The 23,856-nt window shown below is 42.1% G+C and overlaps 1 protein-coding gene across 3 annotated transcripts in view; it reads left to right on the top strand.

Annotated features, from left to right (window-relative positions):
* Positions 1-10,018, top strand: part of TMEM131L (transmembrane 131 like) — a 138,759-nt gene extending 128,741 nt beyond the window's left edge. For all 3 annotated transcript variants that reach the window (XM_089670437.1, XM_089670436.1, XM_089670438.1), the window contains 2 exons: positions 8,130-8,299; positions 9,578-10,018. In XM_089670437.1, coding sequence (XP_089526563.1) covers positions 8,130-8,299; positions 9,578-9,853 — 446 coding nt within the window. In that variant the 3' untranslated portion in view covers positions 9,854-10,018. The remainder of the gene's footprint in view (positions 1-8,129; positions 8,300-9,577) is intronic.
* The last annotated feature ends 13,838 nt before the right edge of the window (positions 10,019-23,856 follow it).

Raw genomic sequence — 23,856 nt, 5'->3', positions numbered from 1 at the left:
AGAGGCTGCGAGTATCACTCTGGGATCCCCTCACCCTCATGGTAGGTGTTAGGCATACAGGAATGAGGGAGCAGAGGGTTCCTCTCTCTGCTCCAGGTACTTTGAACCTTAGTCTCCCCACCTCAGAGTCTCCCTGTATCTCCTTGGGGACTCTCCATTCCTCCTTTTAAACTAGAGACGAATTTTCAGCCTCTATGGCAGTACTGATGGGGAATGTCTCTGCTCTCATAGAGACTTCGGAACACACAAGGGAAAGCAACCCCAGTCGGCTTCTCTTGCCATGTTTTCGACCAATTCGGCCATCAGAGCAACGTTGCTTCCTGAGGAAGATGAAAAACTAGAAGGTGAATCTTTGGGATCTGAGAATTTCTCCCAGGAGAGAATGGGCAGTCTCCCTCAATCTCTCCTGAGTTGAAAGAGGCCATTAAAATTATGTTGAATGAGGTATGCTCCTGTTTTGAAGCTTGACTCTTCCCCACCTACTGGACTTTAAGGTCACCAGTATGAAATCTTTTCAGAAAATCAAGAAACCCGCTAGTTCCTTTCCGGTTCACCCACTAGTACGGGATGTTCTTCATGAGGACTGGTCCTGGCAAAAAGTGTATATATCTCCCAAGAGGTTTGTGTCACAGTACCCAGTGGAGGAGGGAAGAAGTGGAAGATGTTAGTGATGAATACAACTATTTCCTACCTCAACAAATCCCTTACAGTTCACCTGAGGATGTCCCATTATTCAACTTTGACAACAGGTTTGGGACCCTCCTAAAAGCCTATTGGAATTGGCCTGTTCTGTAATTGCACTGCTGCAACAAGGGGAATTTCTAGTGGCAATAGACAAAGATGTGAATATAAGAGTTCTCATTTTTCCCCCTGCACCAGCTATTTCTGTGGTTTGTGGTGGGCGAGCAGCACTTCAGTTTGTCGCCCTTCCCTTTGGCCTGTCTACTGTCCCCCCAAGTCTTCACCAATGTGCTTGCCCCTGTCCTTGCACTGCTGCGCACTGAGGAAATCCATATTATACAAATAGGACCAGCACTTCTATAATCCACACTAGCAAGCTTCAGTTGTTCACCAACATGCAAGACTCAAAGCAGGAAGTCAGGTGACGAAACTGGTTGGGAAGTGAGGTCAAGCTGTAACTAGAAGAGCCTCGTCCACCATTTTGGTTTCCGGTCTCTCATTGATTTCTATACATGTAGCAAGGAATAAAAGGTTTTTGCTGTATTTGGCTGCGCTATGGTTGGTGTTTATGCTTTTTACATGGTCCTTAATTCTAATGAGGAGAACACCTTTGAGGATGTTAAGCTGAAATAATGAATTTGTTCAATATCACTGAGAGCAAGCCCGGTGACATGTGGGCATACACTCTAGTAATGTACATAAATCAAACTTTCACTTTTTAATACTTGGTTGCAAATCCTTTGCAGTCAATTACAGCCTGAAGTCTGGAACGCATAGACATCACCAGACGCTGGGTTTCATCCCTGGTGATGCTCTGCCAGGCCTCTACTGCAACTGTCTTCAGTTCCTGCTTGTTCTTGGGGCATTTTCCCTTCAGTTTTGTCTTCAGCAAGTGAAATGCATGCTCAATCGGATTCAGGTCAGATGATTGACTTGGCCATTGCATAACATTTCACTTCTTTCCCTTAAACTCTGATTGCTTTTGCAGTATGCTTTTGGGTCATTGTCCACACTGTGAAGCTGCGTCCACTGAGTTCTGAAACATTTGGCTGAATATGAGCAGATAATATTGCCCGAAACACTTCAGAATTCATCCTGCTGCTTTTGTCAGCAGTCACATCATCAATAAATACAAGAGAACCAGTTCCATTGGCAGCCATACATGCCCACGCCATGACACTACCACCACCATGCTTCACTGATGAGGTGGTATGCTTAGGATCATGAGCAGTTCCTTTCCTTCTCCATACTCTTCTCTTCCCATCACTCTGGTACAAGTTGATCTTGGTCTCATCTGTCCATAGAATGTTGTTCCAGAACTGTGAAGGCTTTTTTAGATGTCATTTGGCAAACTCTAATCTGGCCTTCCTGTTTTTGAGGCTCATCAGTGGTTTACAGCTTGTGGTGAAACCTCTGTATTCACTCTGGTGAAGTCTTCTCTTGATTGTTGACTTTGACACACATACACCTACCTCCTGGAGAGTGTTCTTGATCTGGCCAACTGTTGTGAAGGGTGTTTTCTTCACCAGGGAAAGAATTCTTCGGTCATCCACCATTAAGGATTGGTACCTGTGGACAGCTAGGGTTAGCGGGTACCTGAAATTGACAGGTACCTGCTCCCACTTTTCGCTGCGATCCCCTAGGCGTTCAGAAGCAGCAGTTCCCCCAACACACGCCCACCCCCCTTTCTTCCCCATAGTCTTCTGGGATACGTGACAGGTCCCAGAAGATTATGGGACCATTCAGAAAGCGCAGTGCCACTTGCACAAGCTGTCACAGCCGGGTGCCCACACTGAAGGCTGTGGGGGGAACACAGCTGAATCGAGGGACAGGTGAGTGGCTTTTTTTTTTAAAAGTTAGCAGCTACAGTTTTTGTAGCTGCTGACTTTTATTTTTTTCACAGTGTGTTTTAATTTAACAGGTTTGAGCACATTTTTGCATATGCAAGTACCTTTATTTCATATACTTGTCCATTTGTAAATCAGGATTACCTGTGTGTGGGTGGGTGGAGAGGGGAAGAGAGATTTTGGTATGTGGATCTGGAGAGTGCATTACACTGGATGGTGCACAATGGATATTCACACAGATATGTGAGCACTTTACTATAAGAGAGATTGATTGTATGGTGTATGTGGACATATTACACTATATAGCTATTTTTTGTTTTGGGAACACTACCCTGGAACATGTGAGATAGAAGACATCCACTTACCTTGGAACATGAGAGCATTATTTGACCCCTTCTGTTGCAGGGCCATATAGTCCAGTGAAAGAAGGAAAAAGGTTGCACTGCTCAGGAAGAAGTGTACCTGACTTTTATCTTGTTCATGTTCTGACCCTCTCCACTGTGCACATTTCCGGCATGGAAAATTAGCAGCAAACATTCTGGGCCATTGGCAGCTGAGTGCACGATAATGGGCGCTCCATCCAAGAGGTGTTGACATAGATTATATGTGCTGGGTGACTCCAGTTGTGGATCACTTGGCATTCATATTCAACAACAAACTGGACAGGTTTTGTGTCCCAAACCGGGGATCCTCAGGTGTTGGATACCTTGATGACTCCTTGGGATCAGTTTTCCCTTTATAAATGCTTTTTCTCCACTTCAGCTGTTTCATCGTCTGTTGCGCAGGATAAAGTTGGAGGGCATTGAAGAACCTGTTATGCCGATATCGTAAATTTGTTGGCCAATGAGCTGTCGGCTCTTCCAGATCAGCTAGGTTGTGGATGCAGATTCCGATCTTTCATCCTTCTTTACGGTCATTGGCTTTGATGGCACGGCTGTTAAAGCCCAAGTCATGAGGGACAGGCATGTTCTGATTCTAACTCCTATGCACTTCAGGGCTAGAATGTTAACCTCCAGGAAGGTGTATCATCATACATGGAAAGCTTCTTTTTTTTTTTTTTCAGCTGGTGTGAAGCTCATACTTAGCAGTATGGCATGTGTATTTTGCCTTTTCTCCAGTCAGGTGTGGTGATTCCTCTGGCTTTTAGTCCAGATCTAAGCCTTGGCCTTCCTGTTTCACATACCTATAGTGTCTCATTCCTTGATTAAAGGCTTTGTGCAGGGCATTGCCCATATTGTTCCGCCTGTTCAGCCCCCTTTGTGTCTGTGGTATCTTAACTTGGTCTTTTTGTTTAGCAGACTTCTGCTTTTGGTCCTCTCTGAGAGAGCCTTGTTTTTCCTTACACAGATAGTCTTCTGGAGACCATTGCCTTGGCTTGCAGGGTCTCAGTTTGGCTGCGCTTTCCTGGGTCTTCACCAGGATAAGTTGGTGTTTGGGGCCTACAGTATCTCACAGAAGTGAGTACAGCCCTCACATTTTTGTAAATATGTGATTCTATCTTTAGGGAGCAGGTGTGTTAAATTTGGTGTTATCGCTCTCACTCTCTCATACTGGTCACTGGAAGTTCAACATGACACCTCATGGCAAAGAACTCTCTGAGGATCTGAAAAAAAGAATTGTTGCTCTACATAAAGGTGGCCTAGGCTATAAGAAGATTGCCAAGACCCTGAAACTGAGCTGCAGCAGGGTGGCCAAGACCATTTATTTTGAGGGGACAGCAAATTTACACTGTTATGCAAGCTGTACTCTCACTACTTTACATTGTAGCAAAGTATCAATTCTTCAGTGTTGCCACATGAAAAGATATAATAAAATATTTACAAAAATGTGAGGGGTATACTCACTTCTGTGAGATACTGTTGGTTCTTCTCTTTTTGTATGGTCAAGTTCATCTGAGGTCTACAACTGCATTTCCAAAGTCTGAGAGTCCTTGTTGGGTTCCTTCTCGATCCATTATTTACAGGTTGATTCTTCAGTACCTCTGCATATTCCAGTTTTGGGTGGAAGACTTTGCAGGCGATCTTGTAGGTGGGGTTCCACCTTTCCTGTTTTATGTTTAGGTGGTGGTAGGCCTTGTTGCTGTGTTGCCCACCCCTTGTGTTCATATTCATGACTACCTGGGATGTCCCAAAGCACTGAACTCCTGTGTGTCCTGTGATGTACAATTTAAGAAATTGGGATTTTTGGTTTACCTCTGAAATCCATTTCTTGGAGTATATCACAGTACACAAAGTTCCCTCTCCTTCCGTCTCTATTGCATATTGCTTGCTTCAAAACTGAGGATTAGCTGATTTGGGAGGAGTTATGTCTGGGCAAGGATTCCTGCCTTTTGTGTCTGTTCACCTGAAGGTGGCAGCATATCCCAAGTAGTCATGAATATGAACTCTGCCCTGTGATGTACTCCAAGAAAAGGTTTGAACAGGTAACCAAAAATCCAAATGCCTCTTGCAGTGCCATATATTTGCATGGAGAAAACTATATGTCAATACATATCTGTGGTTCAGCTGGTTCGCTAAAAACGATGTGGGACTCCCTTTCATTGGCTGAGACAGTCAATCATAGCCATTCAGCCAATGAGGATAAAGAGGGGGGCAGGGCCAAGCCATGGCTCCCTGTGTGAATGGACACATGGAGCAACGGGTGCCTCCATAGCAAGCTGCTTGTTGTGGGGGCACCCGACTATAGGGAGGGGCTAGGAGTGCCAGAGAGGACCCGAGAAGAGGAGGATCCAGGCTGCTCTGTGCCAAACCACTGCACACAGCAGGTAAGTATAGCAATGTTAAAAAAAAAAAAAAAGCCTTTAGAATCACTTTAAGCAGGGAGACAGAGAGATTGTAGTAGAATACACAACTCCGGGTGATTAATCTGCACATTTCCATGCAGGGGCGGACTGACAACTCATGGGGCCCCCGGCAATAGGGGATCATGGGGCCCCTGTGTCCTTGCCCAAACTCAAAAAAAGCCTATGAAAAAGGTACCAGGGGCATCTCAATGGGCCCCCTACTGACCCCGGGCTCTCGGGTAGTGCCCGAGTTTCCAAATGGTCAGTCCGCCCCTGTTTCCATGCAATACAATAGAAAAAATTAAGAGAAGCCATGTAACAATGAAAGTTCTCCAGTAATAATCACAAATATGTGTTTACTGATACTATACTAAGCTTTCCCTCTAATAACCAAACTGGATTGAGAAATGAAACTGTTGCCTTCCTCCTATTTCACAAGAAGTAGAACTACGTTTGCATGACATTCAGGGCAGCAGTTCCACAGTTAATCAGTTGTCTCTACGTGCCTGATTTGCGAACAAGGTTTTGAAAGATTTGTTTCAAAAATGACTTCGTTTTTGTTATGGTTAAAAATTGTATGTGGAGGAAGTGAGAATGGGATATTTATTGTCGGTCTGAAGTCTTGATGTTCTGTTCTGTATAGGTGGAGTGGTGTTGAAAAGATAAGACCGTTCTTTCTGTATGATAACCACTTGAGGCCCCAGTGTCATTTAAAACATATAGTGGATATTTGTCTCAGTGCTTTTTGAAACCGGAGCCCGGTGGGGGATGCAGTCTAGAACCACCACCTGCAGTCTACAATCCATCACTAAGGACTCGTTTACACTTGCAGTTAAAGGCGGTAAAAAAACAGTTGTGCCATGTTTTTACTGCCTCCCAACCGATCCCTCTTACACCACAGAGGGAAACAGATGGGGTATACACATGCCGTGGCCACGATGCTTTGCGTCAAGAATTAAAATCCCCTTCCCATTTGGTGTCGTGACCCATTTAAGTGAGTGGCGCTATGCTGCAGTCGATTGCAATGCTTGTGGTGCAGCATTTATTATGGGGCTAAAAACAGGAGGTGAGGAAATGTCATATCTCATCCTTACTACCTGTAAAACGCCCCTGTAAAGATATCAGACTGCAGATCACTTTTCAGAGGCCTGACAGTAACAGCCATAAATGTAGCCTAAGCCCAAGAGTTGAAGTGATCCGCTCCTGGCCATCCAATGTTTTTTGTTCAAAACCGCCACTTGTAGGTCATCTTGGATAGAGTAAGGGAGGGTTTTAACCCTTGTCAAGTTTTGTTTTTTTTTTTTTGTTTTTTTTCAGTCCATGTCCCATTGGGGGAGATTTCCCTTCACTTCCTGTCCCATAGCCAAAACAGGTCGTTAGGCGGAAATCATCTACATCTTATTTTTTCTTTAAACTGCTAGAGTCTTGTCTCTTGTGATTGCAATTATTTGGTGCAGCCACCCCCTGCCTGCTTTTTGGAGTTTTGCATCTGGACTTTGGTGCTCTTTACATTTCTGCAATGCTTGCCCTGCCTATAAAGACTCGCTTAGTCTTAGGTTCCACCCCAGAGGTTGTCTACACTATGGGACTGAGCACTGAAGTCATCAGCTGAATGGAGTGTCGTGCGCACTCCATGCTCTTTCCCTTCTTGCAGCATTGAGGAAGGATCTTCTCACTGGTATTATATAAGAGCTTCACTATTTTTTTCTTTTTGTTTGCACTCACTGGTATTCCTGCTTGTGAAAATCCACATGGAACTTCTCTCTGTTCCTGCTTGCCCAATTACAGTAGCTTTGGTCGCTTGCAGCCATCTGGCCTTTTCTGCTAGCAGCTGTCTGGGTTTTGTGAGTGGCTGAGGCCTTGCCTCATACCCTGAACCTTATGTTGCATTACTGCTACATGGCCGTAACAGGTCTGATTCTGACACTGTACCTGGTGCCATCTTCTATTTCCATTTTCTCCAGGCTCTACCTGGTAGCCCTTTTGGGCATCTGATGTCTGCTTCAGGTCCTTTAGGTCATTCAAGTCAGCCTATTTTGACTGCAGGCAGTCCTCAGTTTTTGGTCATTTGCCTGTTAGCTTTTTGCTGTGTTAAACTGCAATTGGATGTCAAAGAATTTGTTCCTCTATGGATGAGAAAAAAAAGAAAGAAATTAGGATTTTTGTGCTCAATTTAATTACATTCAGACACACAAGTTGCTAACCTGTATTTATGTTAATGCTCTCAGTACTACTTGACAACGAAACTGAGATATGCTGGTAGTGGGTGGGATTATTCTGTGCTGGCTAAAGGTTTTTTTTTATTATTATACTGCCCCCTACTGGAGAAAGACAAAAAAAAAACAAAACAAACAATGTAGAATCCCTTATTGGACTCCCAAGAAAAATATTTTTGTTTTTTTTTCTGGCGAGTACAAAATTTCTATTCATTATACCTTGAAGCAGATTATCAGAAGGCACCCGTTTTTTGCTGTGTGCACAGAAGGAAATAGTAATAACTGTCATTTTGGAGAGGTTTGCTTTACTATCAAATAGCTGCCATGATCACATGACTGGGAACCATAGTCCAGTCTGACAGCTAGCAGGGTGCAGAGTATGTTGCTAGCTGTCAATTGTGGGACAGTAATAATCTACAGCTTGACTCCGGACTGTTAAATAATACATTAACCGTTAATACATTGCCTCTTAAGATCTTTGCCTAATTGTGGGTGAATTTTGCTATTGTGCTGCCTGAACTATTATTCTATTTCAATTTCTTACAGTCCATGGTTTTAAGTTTGACATAATTAGAGTGTGACAATACTGTGCTGTTCTTCCAGAAAACATGAACTACCACAATGGCTTTTCATGCCCTGAAGTCCAGAATCCGGCTTTCATTGATCATTGTCAGTCTACCTGGAATATGAACCCACCAGAAGTGCCACCACCCCCTCCACCCGCACCCTCCATGCCAAACTCCTGGGAACCAGCCAGTTATGTTAGCACTTCTGTAAGTAAATGCCACTAGGATACTCTTCTTTCAGAATTATCATTATATTCTATACCGATTACTTTGCATTTGAACCCCTTCATTAATTTTTTTTTTTTTTTTTTTATAAACTAAAGGCTGTTATTTTCACTATAGGGTGGTAACAATTTTATGTTCACACGAGCTCGCGCACACGTCCAGTCGCAAGTGTTTTGTTTTTTTTTTGGTTAGTTTTCCTTTTGAAATAAAGCATTAAAAACATCAGTCTGTTACAATGTGACTGTTGCGAACTTCCTATTGTATCAACAATAATGAAATCAAGCAGCACTCAGATTTTACAATAATTAGATAACAAGTGTGCGCGCCTGAGGTTAAGGGACAAAGACTAACCTTAGACCTAAGTTTACATAGCCCTTCAGAGATTGTATGCAGAGATTAACATAGCGGAAAGAAACCGCTATTCATTAATAGTGCCATTAGCCTCTTTTGCATGTTTCAAACATTTTTAACACCATAGAACAAGAAAAACATGCCCCGACCAAGAAACCATCCAGGGGCCACTGTCCCTAAACAGGTGAGGATATTATAGTATAAATTGGAAGTGTGATTTTTAAGCCCTACCTTTTCTATCATTATACCTCACCTTCCGTTTCCACATGCCGATTTGTATAACGAGTCCAAAACTTGCTATAGATATATTCCAATGCAGCCTCATTAAAGCGGAGCTCCACCCAAAAGGGGAAGTTCCGCTTTAAGGACTGCTCCCCATTAAGGATTGGCACCTTTTGGGGGGCGGGTACTTGAATTTGACAGGTACCTGCTCCCACTTCCAGTCCAATTACCTAGGTGATCGGAAGCAGAAGGTGTCCTCCCTCCCTCCCTGTAGTCTTTTGGGACACGTGACAGGTCCCAGAAGACTACAGGACCATTCATGCAGCGCTACTCGCGCATACGCAGTGGGTACCCGGCTGTGAAGCCTCAAGCTATCACAGCCGGGTGCCCACATTGAAGATGCCAGCCTCCTGGAATACAGGATGGTTGGTGAAACAGAATGTGGGGGACACACTACGGGACCAAGGGACAGGTAAGTGGCTGTTTTTTTAAAAGTCAGCAGCTACAGTTTTTGTAGTTGCTGACTTTTCTTTCCTGACAGGGTGAGTGGAACTCTGCTTTTAGTGACAATCCTAGTGGCCAACATAGCATTTTGTAAATCGCTTATTTTTTAGAGCACATGCAATAAATGTCAAATGTTTCTACCATACTTCTCTGACTTAGATTTTAATATTTGTGCATTTACAGCCATACCTCTCCAGCACTAGAAGTTTGTCTCCAATGTCTGGACTGTTTGGATCCATCTGGGCTCCACAGAATGACGTATTTGATGGTTTCTGCCCTGTTAGTGGCTCCCCTCCACATTCTGACCATATTGGAAGTCACTCCATGATGTGCAAGCAGGAGTATTCTTCCAGATTCAATCCTTTCCATGCCTATATGAATCTGGACATTTGGACATCTGCTAACAGAAATGCAACATATCCCGTGTCGAGGGACTCTGGCTACTGTGGGAATATGTGAACAGGATATGCGTGCAAAGCAATGTGATTAGTTGTATGTGCGGTTTTTGGTCACTAGAGTGAGCAAGTCGTTGGAATAGGATACAATGTTGGTGAATATTTTGGCACTTTTTATATTGATAATAAATTTTCTTTTTTTTTTTTTCTTTTTTTTTTTTTTTACTGACCCATGTTTCTGTCTTTTATTTATTTGTGTGTCTGAAAAGGTTTTACCATATCATTATAATAAATAGGCTACCTAAATGCTATGCACATTACGACACTGCAATGGACCACTTCAGTGTACATGGACCCTGATAGCAAAAAGCCTGATACTAGAGCTATAGGAACAGTTGTCAACTAGAATAAGCACACTCCCCATATGTAGGTTGTGTCTGCTTGAACCTCAATGTGCTCTGAGCATTTGATTAATAAAATGCCTCAAATGAAAATACTGATGACATATAACTATACTGTATACGTGACAGTGTTATTAAACAAATGCTCCAAAACAATAATACCCAATTTTGCGTAAGGTGAGTCCACTACCAATATATAGTCCACTATAAATCTTATACAAAAAAATGTCCCATATTCTTCCAGCGATATTCCAAAACACAGTCCACCTCAAAAAAAAGGAAAACTCATATAGTGCATTATCCTTTATAAAATTATATATTTAAACTTTATCTGTGCTTCCTATAGTGAAAATACGTGAAAAAACGTGAACCACACGTGATCCGTGAAAAACCACTTCAGTGTACACAACACTCTTTCAGTGCCATATCACAGAAAATCCAATACTAAAAATGTGTACACTTCTAGATGCAGTAAGGGTACCCTTACCAACTTTCCCAATATTATAGGCTTTATAACAATCCAGGAACTTCTCAGGCTGATCCACTCAGGAACCTCTGCTGTGTCCCGCAGCCACCCCACTCTCTGGATTCCTCAGACACTCTGCTCACAGTGTCACCAAGAAAACATAGAGGACATAGTGTGATACCGCCAATAAAATTAATAATAAACATTTTATTTGTAACTGCTCACATTGCCAAAGCTTAAACAATGCGTTAGAGGGAGTTCAGAAGGTGTAAGGATCTCATGGTCATCCAGGGAGACACGTCCCGTCGCTCCTGCTCGATCTCTCCCTTATCTAAAATGGCCGCCAGGTAACTTCCGGTTTCCGGGAAAACGTCTTAACGTCACTCCGCCTTGACGCGTTTCGTCATCGACTAAGTCGATGACGAAACGCGTCAAGGCGGAGTGACGTTAAGACGTTTTCCCGGAAACCGGAAGTTACCTGGCGGCCATTTTAGATAAGGGAGAGATCGAGCAGGAGCGACGGGACGTGTCTCCCTGGATGACCATGAGATCCTTACACCTTCTGAACTCCCTCTAACGCATTGTTTAAGCTTTGGCAATGTGAGCAGTTACAAATAAAATGTTTATTATTAATTTTATTGGCGGTATCACACTATGTCCTCTATGTTTTCTTGGTGACACTGTGAGCAGAGTGTCTGAGGAATCCAGAGAGTGGGGTGGCTGCGGGACACAGCAGAGGTTCCTGAGTGGATCAGCCTGAGAAGTTCCTGGATTGTTATAAAGCCTATAATATTGGGAAAGTTGGTAAGGGTACCCTTACTGCATCTAGAAGTGTACACATTTTTAGTATTGGATTTTCTGTGATATGGCACTGAAAGAGTGTTGTGTACACTGAAGTGGTTTTTCACGGATCACGTGTGGTTCACGTTTTTTCACTATTTTTTTCACGTATTTTCACTATAGGAAGCACAGATAAAGTTTAAATATATAATTTTATAAAGGATAATGCACTATATGAGTTTTCCTTTTTTTTGAGGTGGACTGTGTTTTGGAATATCGCTGGAAGAATATGGGACATTTTTTTGTATAAGATTTATAGTGGACTATATATTGGTAGTGGACTCACCTTACGCAAAATTGGGTATTATTGTTTTGGAGCATTTGTTTAATAACACTGTCACGTATATAGTTTGGTACACTTTCAGGGGAAGGTGTTGATTGTGTTATAGGGTAATCATATTAGGAAGGAGGTGGTTGATGTTTAATTATATAACTATACTGCCCCTAATATACAAGGCAGGCTAAAATACTAAAAATTTTACACTTTTACAAGTAGTTTTGTTGGCCTAACCTTTCTCAAACAGGGTGCTGTCTGAGTTCATTGGGGGTATTGCAGCTTCCTGCTTGAGAAAAGCAAACTGTTGCCTTAGTCAAGCTTGCACTCTGCAGACATACATTTCTTTGCTTCTCTACTTCCACTTTCTAATGGTTTGTAAAGGGAGGCAGCAAAGCTCGGAACTGTGTGTCTGCAGGGTTGGACCTTGATCAGGGCAACTGTAATGTACAGAGAGTTGTGCATAGGGGAGGATTCTTCCTGAGTCCTGACATGCTCTGCCTACCATGCAAAGGAAAACTGGCCTAAGAGGTTTAAAAATGGGAGTGGTGGTATACTGGCTTTATACAAAGAGTTGCAAGTGTGATGCCGAGGCATGGGAAATGTGGGTCCATTGATCCCCATCAAGGAAACTGGGTCTGTAAAGATTTTTGAACAGTTGAGAATATAGCAGTCTAAAATTGAAGGCATTTGACTTTAGGTGGTTTATGTGAAGACTCAAAAGAGATGCAAATTGTGTGTGTATGGATGTGTGTGTATGTATATGTATATATATATATATATATATATATGTATATATGTATATGTTTATATATATATATATAAACTCACAGAAGTGAGTACATCCCTCACATTTTTGTAAATATTTTATTATATCTTTTCATGTGATAACACTGAAGAAATGACACTTTGCTACTACAGTTGTGTCCAAAATTATTCAACCCCCACTGAAATTGAGTGTTTTGGCCAGTTTGACATTGCTTTTGATCATTCAGTCATCTTGCTTACATTTACATTAAAGAGGCACTTGTAGGTCAGACAAATATAACATAACAGTTATAATGAAATAACCACAAATGTCTTTTCTGTGCTCACAGCATTATCAGTTTTATTCAACCCCCAAGTGACATTCAATCTTAGTACTTAGTACAGCATCCTTTTACAGTTATAACAGCTTTTAAACGTGAAGCATAGCTTGACACAAGTGTCTTGCAGCGATCTACGGGTATCTTCGCCCATTCTTCATGGGCAAAGGCCTCCAGTTCAGTCACATTCTTAGGCTTGCGCACTGCAACTGCTTTCTTTAAGTCCCACCAGAGGTTCTCAATCGGATTTAAGTCTGGTGACTGCGATGGCCACTCCAAAATGTTCCAGCCTTTCCTCTGCAACCATGCTCTAGTGGACTTGGAGGTATGCTTGGGATCATTGTCCTGTTGAAAGGTCCAACGTCTCCCAAGCCTCAGGTGTGTGACGGACTGCATCACGTTTCCATCCAATATCTCCTGGTACTGAAGAGAATTCATGGTACCTTGCACACGCTGAAGCTTCCCTGTACCTGCAGAAGCAAAACAGCCCCAAAGCATGATTGACCCTCCACCATGCTTCACAGTAGGCAAGGTGTTCTTTTCATCATAGGCCTTGTTCTTCCTCCTCCAAACATAGCGTTGATCCATGGGCCCAAACAGTTCTAATTTTGTTTCATCAGTCCACAGAACACTATCCCACAACTTTTGTGGTTTGTCCACATGGCTTTTGGCATACTGCAGTCGACTCTTCTTATTCTTTGGAGACAGCAAGGGGGTACGCCTGGGAGTTCTGGCACGGAGGCCTTCATTACGCAGTGTGCGTCTTATTGTCTGGGCTGAAACTTCTGTACCCACATCTGACAAATCTTTTCTCAGTTCCTCAGCAGTCACACGGGGACTTCTCTCCACTCTACGCTTCAGGTAGCGCACAGCAGTCGAAGTCAGCATCTTCTTTCTGCCACGACCAGGTAGCGTTTCAACAGTGCCCTTTGCCTTGAATTTGCGAATGATGCTTCCTAAGGTGTCTCTTGGTATGTTTAACATCTTTGCAATCTTCTTATAGCCATTGCCCTTCCTGTGAAGAGAAATCACCTCTTCTCTTGTCTTCCTGGACCATTCTCTTGCCTTCACCATGTTTGTAACCACACCAGTAAATGTCTAGAAGGAGCTGAGTATCACAGTCATTTTAAAGCTGCCTAATTGGTGCTTATTATGCTTGATTGCTGCTCGGTGACATCCACAGGTGTTTTCAATACCTGATGGAAAGCACCTGTATGAACCTCTGTTCTTCAGAGTGGTAGTCTTTAAGGGGTTGAATAATTGTGGCAATGAAGAAACCACATAAGAACCATTTACTACTGTATTACATAAACAATTGATGTCATTTTAGTTGCATTTGGGTAGTTACAACGTCCTTGTAGGATTTGATTCTGAATACAATTCCAAATGTACACTATAGTCCCTAAACCCCTTTACAGCATTGGGGGTTGAATAATTTTGGACACAACTGTATGTAAAGTAGTGAGTGTACAGCTTGTATAACAGTGTAAATTTGCTGTCCCTTCAAAATAACTCAACACACAGCCATTAATGTCTAAACTGCTGGCAACAAAAGTGAGTACACCCCTAAGTGAAAATGTCCAAATTTGGCCCAGAGTGTCAATATTTTGTGTGGCCACCAGAGTTTCACAGGTTGCCACTGGAGTCCTCTTCCATTCCTCCATGATGACATCACGGAGCTGGTGGATGTTAGAGACCTTGCACTCCTCCACCTTCCATTTGAGGATGCCCTACAGATGCTCAATAAGGTTTAGGTCTGGAGACATGCTTGGCCAGTCCATCACCTTTTACCCTCAGCTTCTTTAGCAAGGTAGTGGTCGCCTTGGAGGTGTGTTTGGGGGTCGTGATGTTGGAATACGGCACTGCAGCCCAGTCTGAATGGAGGGGATCATGATCTGCTTCAGTATGTCACATTACATGTTGGCATTCATGGTTCCCTCAATGAACTGTAGCTCCCCAGTGCCGGCAGCACTCATGCAGCCCCAGACCATGACACTCCCACCACCATTCTTAACTGTAGGCAAGACACACTTGTCTTTGTACTCCTCACCTGTTGCTGCCACACACGCTTGACACCATCTGAACCAAATCAGTTTATTTTGCTCTCAGTAGACCACAGGACATGGTTCCAGTAATCCATGTCCTTAGTCTGCTTGTCTTCAGCAAACTTTCTTGTGCATCATCTTTGGAAGAGGCTTCCTTCTGGGACAACAGTGATGCAGACCAGTTGGATGCAGTGTGCGGCATATGGTCTGAGCACTGAAAGGCTGACCCCCCACCCCTTCAACCTCTGCAGCAATGCTGGCAGCACTCATCCAGAGGTTGTCTTTGGGAAATAGATGTATATGACGCTGAGCACGTGCACTCAACTTCTTTGGTCGACAATGGCGAGGCCTGTTCTGAGTGGAACCTGTCCTGTTAAACCGGTGTATGTTCTTGGCCACCGTGCTGCAGCTCAGTTTCAGGGTCTTGGCAATCTTCTGATAGCCTAGGCCAAGGGTAGGCAACCTGAGAGCCGCAGGACTACAAGTTCCATCATGCCTCTGCAAGTCATAGCTGGAACTGTCAGTTTTGTAATCTTTGCAATGCCTCATGGGAAATGTAGTTCCACAACAGCTAGCGAGCCGCAGGTTGCCTACCCCTGGCCTAGGCCATCTTTATGTAGAGCAACAATGCTTTTTTCAGATCCTCAGAGAGTTCTTTGCCATGAGGTGCTGTTTTGAACTCCCAGTGACCAGTATGAGAGAGTGAGAGCGATAACACCAAATTTAACACACCTGCTCCCCATTCACACCTGAGACCTTGGAACACAAACGAGTCACATGATACCGGGGAGGGAAAATGGCTAATTGGGTCCAATTTGGACATTTTCACTTAAGGGGTGTACTCACTTTTGTTGCCAGCGGTTTAGACATTAATGGCTGTGTGTTGAGTTATTTTGAGGGGACAGCAAATTTACACTGTTATACAAGCTGTACACTCACTGCTTTACATTGTAGCAAAGTGTCATTTCTTCAGTGTTGTCTAATGATAGAATCAAATATTGAGAAAAATGTGAGGGGTGTACTCACTTCTGTGAGATGCTGTCTGTGTATGTATGTTTATATATACATATTTATTTATCTAAGGAAATATATTTCTAAAGCTGCTATTGACATGAAATTTTCACCACGTCGGTAACAACCCATGCAATCCATACACAAAGATACCAAATCAAAGAAGTTCAGAATCTAAGTTTTATGTGTAATAAAAATGAAACGAGACAGGGAAAAAGCATTGAACATGCTAACTGAAATTTTAATACTTTGTACAAAGTATTATGTTGGTAATGACAGTTTCAGGATGCCTCCTGTATGGAGAAATTAGTTGCATGTATTGCTCAGGTGTAATTTTTGGCCCATTCTTCCTCACACTCTTCAAATCTTGAAGGTTCTGTGGGCCTCTTCTATGAACTATTATCTTTAGTTCTTTCCATAGATTTTCTGTTGGGTTCAATCAGGTGACTGGCAAGGCCATTTTAACCGCTTTGTTTTCTTTCTTTGAAAATATTGTCTTGCTGAAATGTCCACCTTCTTTTCATCTTCATCGTCCGGGTAGATGGCAGCATATTTTTTTTATCAAGAATGTCTTGGTACATTTTTCCATTCATCCTTCCTTCAATAAAATGAAGTTTGCCAGTACCATATGCTGAAAAACAGCCCCACACCATGATGTTCCCACCTTCAACCTTCACTGTTGGTATGGTGTTTTTGGGGTGGTGTGCAGTGCCATATGACCTCCAAACAAGGTGTATTATGGCATCCAAAGAGCTCAATTTTGGTCTCATCTGACCAGACTATATTCTCCCAGTATTTCACAGGCTTGGCTAAATGTTGTGCAGCAAACTTTAAATGAGCTTCAACATGCTTTTTCGTCAGCAATGGAGTCTTGTGTGGTAAGCGTGCATACAGGCCATGGTGGTTAAATACATTACTTATTGTTTTCTTTGAAATAATTGTACCTGCTAATTCCATGGTCTTTCTGAAGCTCTGCACAAGTGGTCCTTGGCTCTTGGACAACTCTTCTGATAATTCTTTTCCATTCTGTCAGAAATCTTGCGAGGAGCACTTTGTCGTGGCGGGTTTATGGTGAAATGATGTTCTTTCCACTTCCGGATTATGGCTCCAACAGTGCTCACTGGAACATTCAGGAGTTCAGTAATCCTTCTGTAACCAATGCCATGTATTGCAACAATTAGGTTGCAAAGGTCTTAAGAGAGCTCTTTGCTTTTACTTATCATGAGATGTGACACCTTGGTAATGATACCTTTTTTATAGTGCTTTATCAGTTGAGACTGAACCAGCTGATATTAATTTGCACTGATGAGGGGCAGGATTGCTTTCTAATTACTGATAGATTTCAGCTGGTGTCTTGGCTTCCCATGCCTTTTTGCGTCTCCCTTTCTTCATGTGTGCAATACCTTTTTCCCTGTGTTATTCCATCTTTTTTGCAAATAACTTGATTTCTGAACTTATTTATTTTGGTTTCTTTGTATGTATGAATCGCCTGGGTTGTTACCGACATGGTGAACATTTCTTGTCAATAGCACCTTTAGAAATATATTTACCTAGGAAAATGATGACGTGTTCAACACTTATTTTACCACCCAAAAAAAGAATATTACTAAAATAGTGTTGTACTGCAACACTAAACCACTCTACCTCTGAAACTAATACTCACATTTTAAGTGAGCTCACAACGTGCCTATCCTTTTGACCAACTGTAAGTCCACCATGTGCAGTGTGCTTCTTCCAATCACTCTATGCACCTTACCAGATTGTAACTATTTGTGTGTATCCAGTTAACCGCTTCCACCCCTCCCTATGGCAGAAATACTGCTACAGGGCAGCACGGGTGCACAAAATAACGTGTATATATATGTGATTTTGCAGCTTTGGGTAGGGTGTGTGCACTCTGCATAGCAGAGCCATACAAAGCAGTGTGCTTAGAGTGTAAAGCGCACACTGAAAACAGCACACAGTTAACCCTTTGTCCCAGATACTGACCACTTCATGCTCAGTGCCATTAGTACAATGTCAGTGTTTTTTTTATTAGCACTGATCACTGTATTGGTGTCACTGGGGATGTCGGTGACACCAAGTCAGTTCCCCCCCAGAGTTAGAATGCCTGCTGCAGTCCTGATATAAGTTGCAGATCGCTGCCATTACTAGTAAAAAAAAAAAAAAATACAGTATATCGCCATTTGTAAACGCTATAACTTTCACATAAACCAATTACTTTACACGTATTAGGATTTTTCTTTAGCAAAGACGTAGCAGAATCCATTTTGGCCTAAATTTATGTTGAAATTAGATTTTTTTTTATTTTTGTTACTGGATATGTTTTATAGCAAAAAGTCATAAATATAGTGTTTGTTTTTTCAAAATTGTAGGTCTTTTTTTTGTTTATAGCACAAAAAATAAAAAACGCACAAGTGATCAAATACCGAAAGAAAGCTATTTGTGGGGAGAAAAAATGGACATAAATTTCATTTGGGTGCAGCATTGCATGACCGCGCAATTGTCAAAGTAACGCTGCACGATATTGCAAAAATGGCCTGCTCAGGAAAGGGGGTAAATCCTCTGGAGGACAAATGGTTAATCCCTTCTTCAGAATCCACCTCCCACTCAATATACAGACGTATAGCAGAATGATACATTGCCAAAGGCAAGAAAAAGTATGTAGTGCAATATTGCTTTATAAATTATTCATAATAATGATAAATCCACTCATATTTATTCTGCAACTCTTGTGCATCCCTTCATACCCCTGTGAAAAGTGTATCCAATACCAGGAGACACTCCATGCACCTTATCAGACACAAGTATGTAGGTTCTCATTATACTTTTCTTCACACCAAGGTCTATAAAAACACAGAACACCAAGGGTCGACTGGAACAAACACAGTGCAGTCAGTCATTTAAATCTGTGTGTCCCTGACAAAAAAAAATATGACAAAAAAAAAAAAGTACCTAAAATTGTCCTTAGGCGATGCTTTAAAAGCCTTCACCAGTAACAGTGAATTATGGCCCTATACATATTGCTCTAACTGGCATGCATGTCCATACCACATATATACCACATCTTTGCATATACAGGTGAAACTCGAAAAATTTGAATATTGTGCAAAAGTTCATTTATTTCAGTAATGCAACTTAAAAGGTGAAACTAATATATGAGATAGACTCATTACATGCAAAGCAAGATAGTTCAAGACGTGATTTGTCATAATTGTGATGATTATGGTTTACAGCTCATGAAAACCCCAAATCACAATCTCAGAAAATTAGAATATTACATGCAATCAATAAAACAAGGATTGTACATAGAACAATATCGGACCTCTGAAAAGTATAAGCATGCATATGTACTCAGTACTTGGTTTGGGCCCCTTTTGCAGCAATTACTGCCTCAATGCGGCGTGGTATGGAAGCTATCAGCCTGTGGCACTACTCAGGTTATGGAAGACCAGGATGCTTCAATAGCAGCCTTCAGCTCTTCTGCATTGTTCGGTCTCATGTCTCTCATCTTTCTCTTGGCAATGCACCATAGATTCTCTATGGGGTTCGGGTCAGGCGAGTTTGCTGGCCAAACAAGCACAGTAATCCAACGGTCATTGAACCAGGTTTTGGTGCTTTTGGCAGTGCGGGCAGGTGCCAAGCCCTGCTGGAAAATGAAGTCAGCATCCCCATAAAGCTCGTCTGCAGAAGGAAGCATGAAGTGCTCCAAAATCTCCTGGTAGATGGCTGTGTTGACCCTGGACTTAATGAAGCACAGTGGACCAACGCCAGCAGGTGACTTCAAGCATCTTGCAGTGTGTGCCTCTCCATTCTTCCTCCATACTCTGAGTCCTTAGTTTCCAAATGAGATGCAAAAGTTGCTCTCACCAGAAAAGAGGACTTTGGACCACTGAGCAGCAGACCAGGTCTGTTTTTATTTAGCCCAGGTAAGACACTTCTGATGTTTCTTGTTCAGGAGGGGCTTGACAAGAGGAATACGACATTTGAAGCCCATGTCCAGGATCCGTCTGTGTGTGGTAGCTCTTGATGCACTGACTCCAGCCTCAGTCCTCTCCTTGTGAAAGTCCCCAACACTTTTGAATGGCCTTTTCCTGACCAACCTCTCCAGGCTGCAGTCATCCCTGCTGCTTGTGCACATTTTTCTTCCACACTTTTCCCTTCTACATAACTTTCTATTAATGTGCTTTGATACAGCACTTTGGGAACATCCAACTTCTTTTGCCATTACCTTTTGAGGCTTTCCCTCCTTATGGAGGGTGTCAATGATAGTTTTCTGCACAACTGTCAGGTCAGCAGTCTTTCCCATGATTGTGATTCCTACTGAACCAGACTGAGAGACCATTTAAAGGCTCAGGAACCCTTTGCAGGTGTTATGGCTTAATTAGCTGATTAGAGTGGGACACTTTGAGCCTAGAATATTGCACCTTTTCACAATATTCTAATTTTCTGAGATTGTGGATTTGGGGTTTTCATGAGCTGTAAGCCATAATCATCAGAATTATGACAAATCACGGCTTGAACTATCTTGCTTTGCATGTAATGAGTCTATCTCATATATTAGTTTCACCTTTTAAGTTGCATTACTGAAATAAATGAACTTTTGCACGATATTCTAATTTTTTGAGTTTCACCTGTCTATGTAGGGGTGGTGGGCTTTTTTTAAAAATACATTTTTATTTATTTCATTTTAAAACTTTTTCTTTTTTTTTATTTATTGTTAACAAGAAGACTACTATGCTTCCTAGGTGATACCATGTTGCAGGTTCTCTTTAGTGTTCTTTCTGATTAGACTGCTAATATCCCCCTGCTCTCTTATGAAGCAAAAACGGTGCATGCTCGATCACCTTTTTTTTTTCCCTGGACAGGGAGGCTGGAGTTGACAGTTCAGAATCCAAAAGTGCTGAGAGCTGAGTGCGTCCCGGTTTATTCTTCACAGGGGAGATCAGCTAACAGAAATTGGCTTCCAGTGATAGCAAAGTGCAGGTGACAGGGTCTCATTAAGGAGAAATTATACATCTACTAGACACCTTGGCCCTGATTCACTAAGATGTGAGTGTAATAGCAGAGACTGACCATTCAGGCAGACTCCGGTCAATCAATCAGTGGTCTGACCAGCGTCTAGCAAGCTCATTAACGAGCGTCTACTGACTACTTTGCCATTAGTGAATGAGGTATCCTGTCTGGCACATTTTTAGGTGCAATACCGGATATATTCGCTAGATGGCGCACAAGCGCGGGCTTTATTAACATTGGCGTTTTTCTGATAGAAAATTCTAATACAGCTGTACTATTACATTCTGAAAATTCTCTTTTGCTTTTTTTTTTATTTTGCTGTTTCTCCAAAATGATCAGGAAAGTATTGCATTTACTAATGAATGTCATACATTCTATTTTCAAATGTTAAACATTTTCACACTTATATCTCAAATAATTTATATACTTCTAATTTCCCAATATAGTTATATATCTTCATTCTCTTTAATCACATAACTATTCTATGTTAAAGACAAGTGCAGCGCTATAAATGCATGTGATCAATAATGAACGCATGTAAAAACCAAAAAGTGTAAAGAATTGCAATAATGATGTAAACTGGTAAATCGTGCTAAAATAAGTTCATATAATTATTCCTGAATAATGGAATGTCCTTGGTGTGAGAGTACCAACTCAGAGAGTGCCTATGAATGGCACATGTGTTCTCTCCGTGACGGACAGTAGTGCATGAACTCGTGAAAGGTAAACCACCCTTGGGACTGGTCTACACTCACCAGAACAAAAGTATTAATGTGCATGGGTTATACACATCGCACATCTGGGGGTGCAGCGGTATGCTGGCAGCTATGGGTTAGTCATCCAGCTCCATCCATCCATCCATCAGGGTGGGTGCCCAAATGGTCCTGGGGAGGAATTAGCTCAGCCACAGGAGCCAGAAAGGTGCTCAATAGTCTAATACACTGTCACAGGGGTGGATGACCTTTCACGAGTTCATGCACTACTGTTCGTGGTTATATTTATCTTGTGTAATACCATTTTACTAGTCTATATCATTTGACCAGCGCTTGCTTTATCATTTTTAAACAATGTAACTATTCTACATTGTAACTCAAACTGTGTTTCCCACAGTGGTTTAGTGGTTAGAGCTCAGAACTTACAGCACTTGGGTCATGGGTTCTAATCCCAGTCTTGGCAACATCCCAAAAAAATGGAGATCAATTTTCTGGGTTGTGGCAGGAATATTGATCAATCAATTATGATTTTGCCTAATGACTAGAAAGTGGATGAATGTTACTTGCGTACTGTTCTTCTGCCAATTAGGTCATGTGCAAGTTTCATGCCGTGTATATTTCATTGTAACTTTTTTCTCTTTTAAATCTGTCTCCTTATACAACTTGACCCCCTCCCCCACCCCATCATCACCTGTCCCATATGCAAATCTATGGATCACCGCCCCACTCTTTAACTATCTATTTACTGATCAAGTGAATGTGTCTCATTTTCTATCAGCTACAGCTCAGATCTCACATTATTATACAATTGCTGATTGTATCTCACCACTAGTCTGATTGAATTCACAATTCCTGGTCAGTCCTGTTCCCTGACCTCTAATAACCTTTAGGGCCAGTTCACACTACATGTGTTTCAGTTGCTTTTTCAGCATCACAAACGCACAGAAAGAAGGTTATATGGTTGTCAATGTCATAGTTCACATCAGCGCTTGCATTTTCAATGCATTGCAGGTGCTGTAAACAAAGTTGACCACGCTGCATTGTTTCTGCACAGAACTGTACTGGAACACATTGAAACGTCCTTGAATGTACTAAAACGCACATGTCCCTAACTACATTGAATACAAAGAAAATAGAAAAAAATAAGTGGAAGGGATACAAAAATGCAATGTAAACATGTCCAAAACGCATCCAAAATGTACTGGAACACACTAAACATGCATGCCAAAAGGGCATGAAAAAAACCCATCAGGAACACATCTAGACTGTTTCTATAGTGTGAACCAGCCCTTAGGACTTGTTCACACCATTGGTGGTGCAGAAACGCATGCAAGAACACACATTTTCCAGCACAGCAAAGAAATGCAATGCCCTGTGTAGATGTGCGCAGGTACCATGATGAAAACGTTGTTGCACCTACACACGTCTATTAAAAACAGCCCCATTCACAGCCACAAATACGCATGGCACCACACTACTGTGCGGTTAGGTGCGACACACTTGGAAAATAACATAAAAATAAGCCAACATGGCTAAAACATATCTTGAAAATATGGGGACTCTGATATCCGGCGACAGTCCGTTCACGAACGAGAAGCAATTCTGCACCCTAAAACCAACATAGAGGAAAGGGATGGTCAAATTGCTGTGCTGCTTCCAAACCACCTCTGGCATGCCAGGGTCATTATGCAGGTCCTCGATGCCAGTTCTTGCCTGCGGCCACAAAATATCCACTGGCCACAAGTGAAGGTGAGTGGAGGACGTGAAGGTGGATTTCTACCAGCTTCAACCGCAAGCAGTACCACTCCTGAAAAATGAGAGCAAATAATCATTGACAGGTCATCATGACAGTCAATTCTCAGTGCAGGCTATCTAGAGTGTCTTTCCTTTTTAACCATTTCAAGAGTTTAAGGAAACATTCTTGGAGCATCTACTGTGTTTGGAAAGGCCAAAGGTCCCCCCCTCCCCCAGGCACACTAATGCTTATGCAGGCCATAGACGGGGAGAAAAACAGCCGATTTTTCTTTTAAAAAATGAAAAATCGGTTGTTCAAGCGGCCGACGTTACCAGCAATGGTAAAAAAAAAATCGGCCGATTTTCATCCCGTCTACAGCCGGCAAAAAGTGTCCCTGCAGAGAGCTCCGCTATTTCTTTGACAGTTCTTTGACATTTATAGCGGTTGCAAGAATGTATTTGTATCCATTTCGGATACAGAT

Source organism: Staurois parvus, unplaced genomic scaffold (assembly GCF_062004578.1).
Source record: "Staurois parvus isolate SC_StPar_1 unplaced genomic scaffold, SC_StPar_1.0 ptg000090l, whole genome shotgun sequence".
Taxonomy (NCBI): domain Eukaryota; kingdom Metazoa; phylum Chordata; class Amphibia; order Anura; family Ranidae; genus Staurois; species Staurois parvus.
Note: the sequence above shows the minus strand (reverse complement) of the source record. Positions and strands in the feature narration are given on the sequence as shown.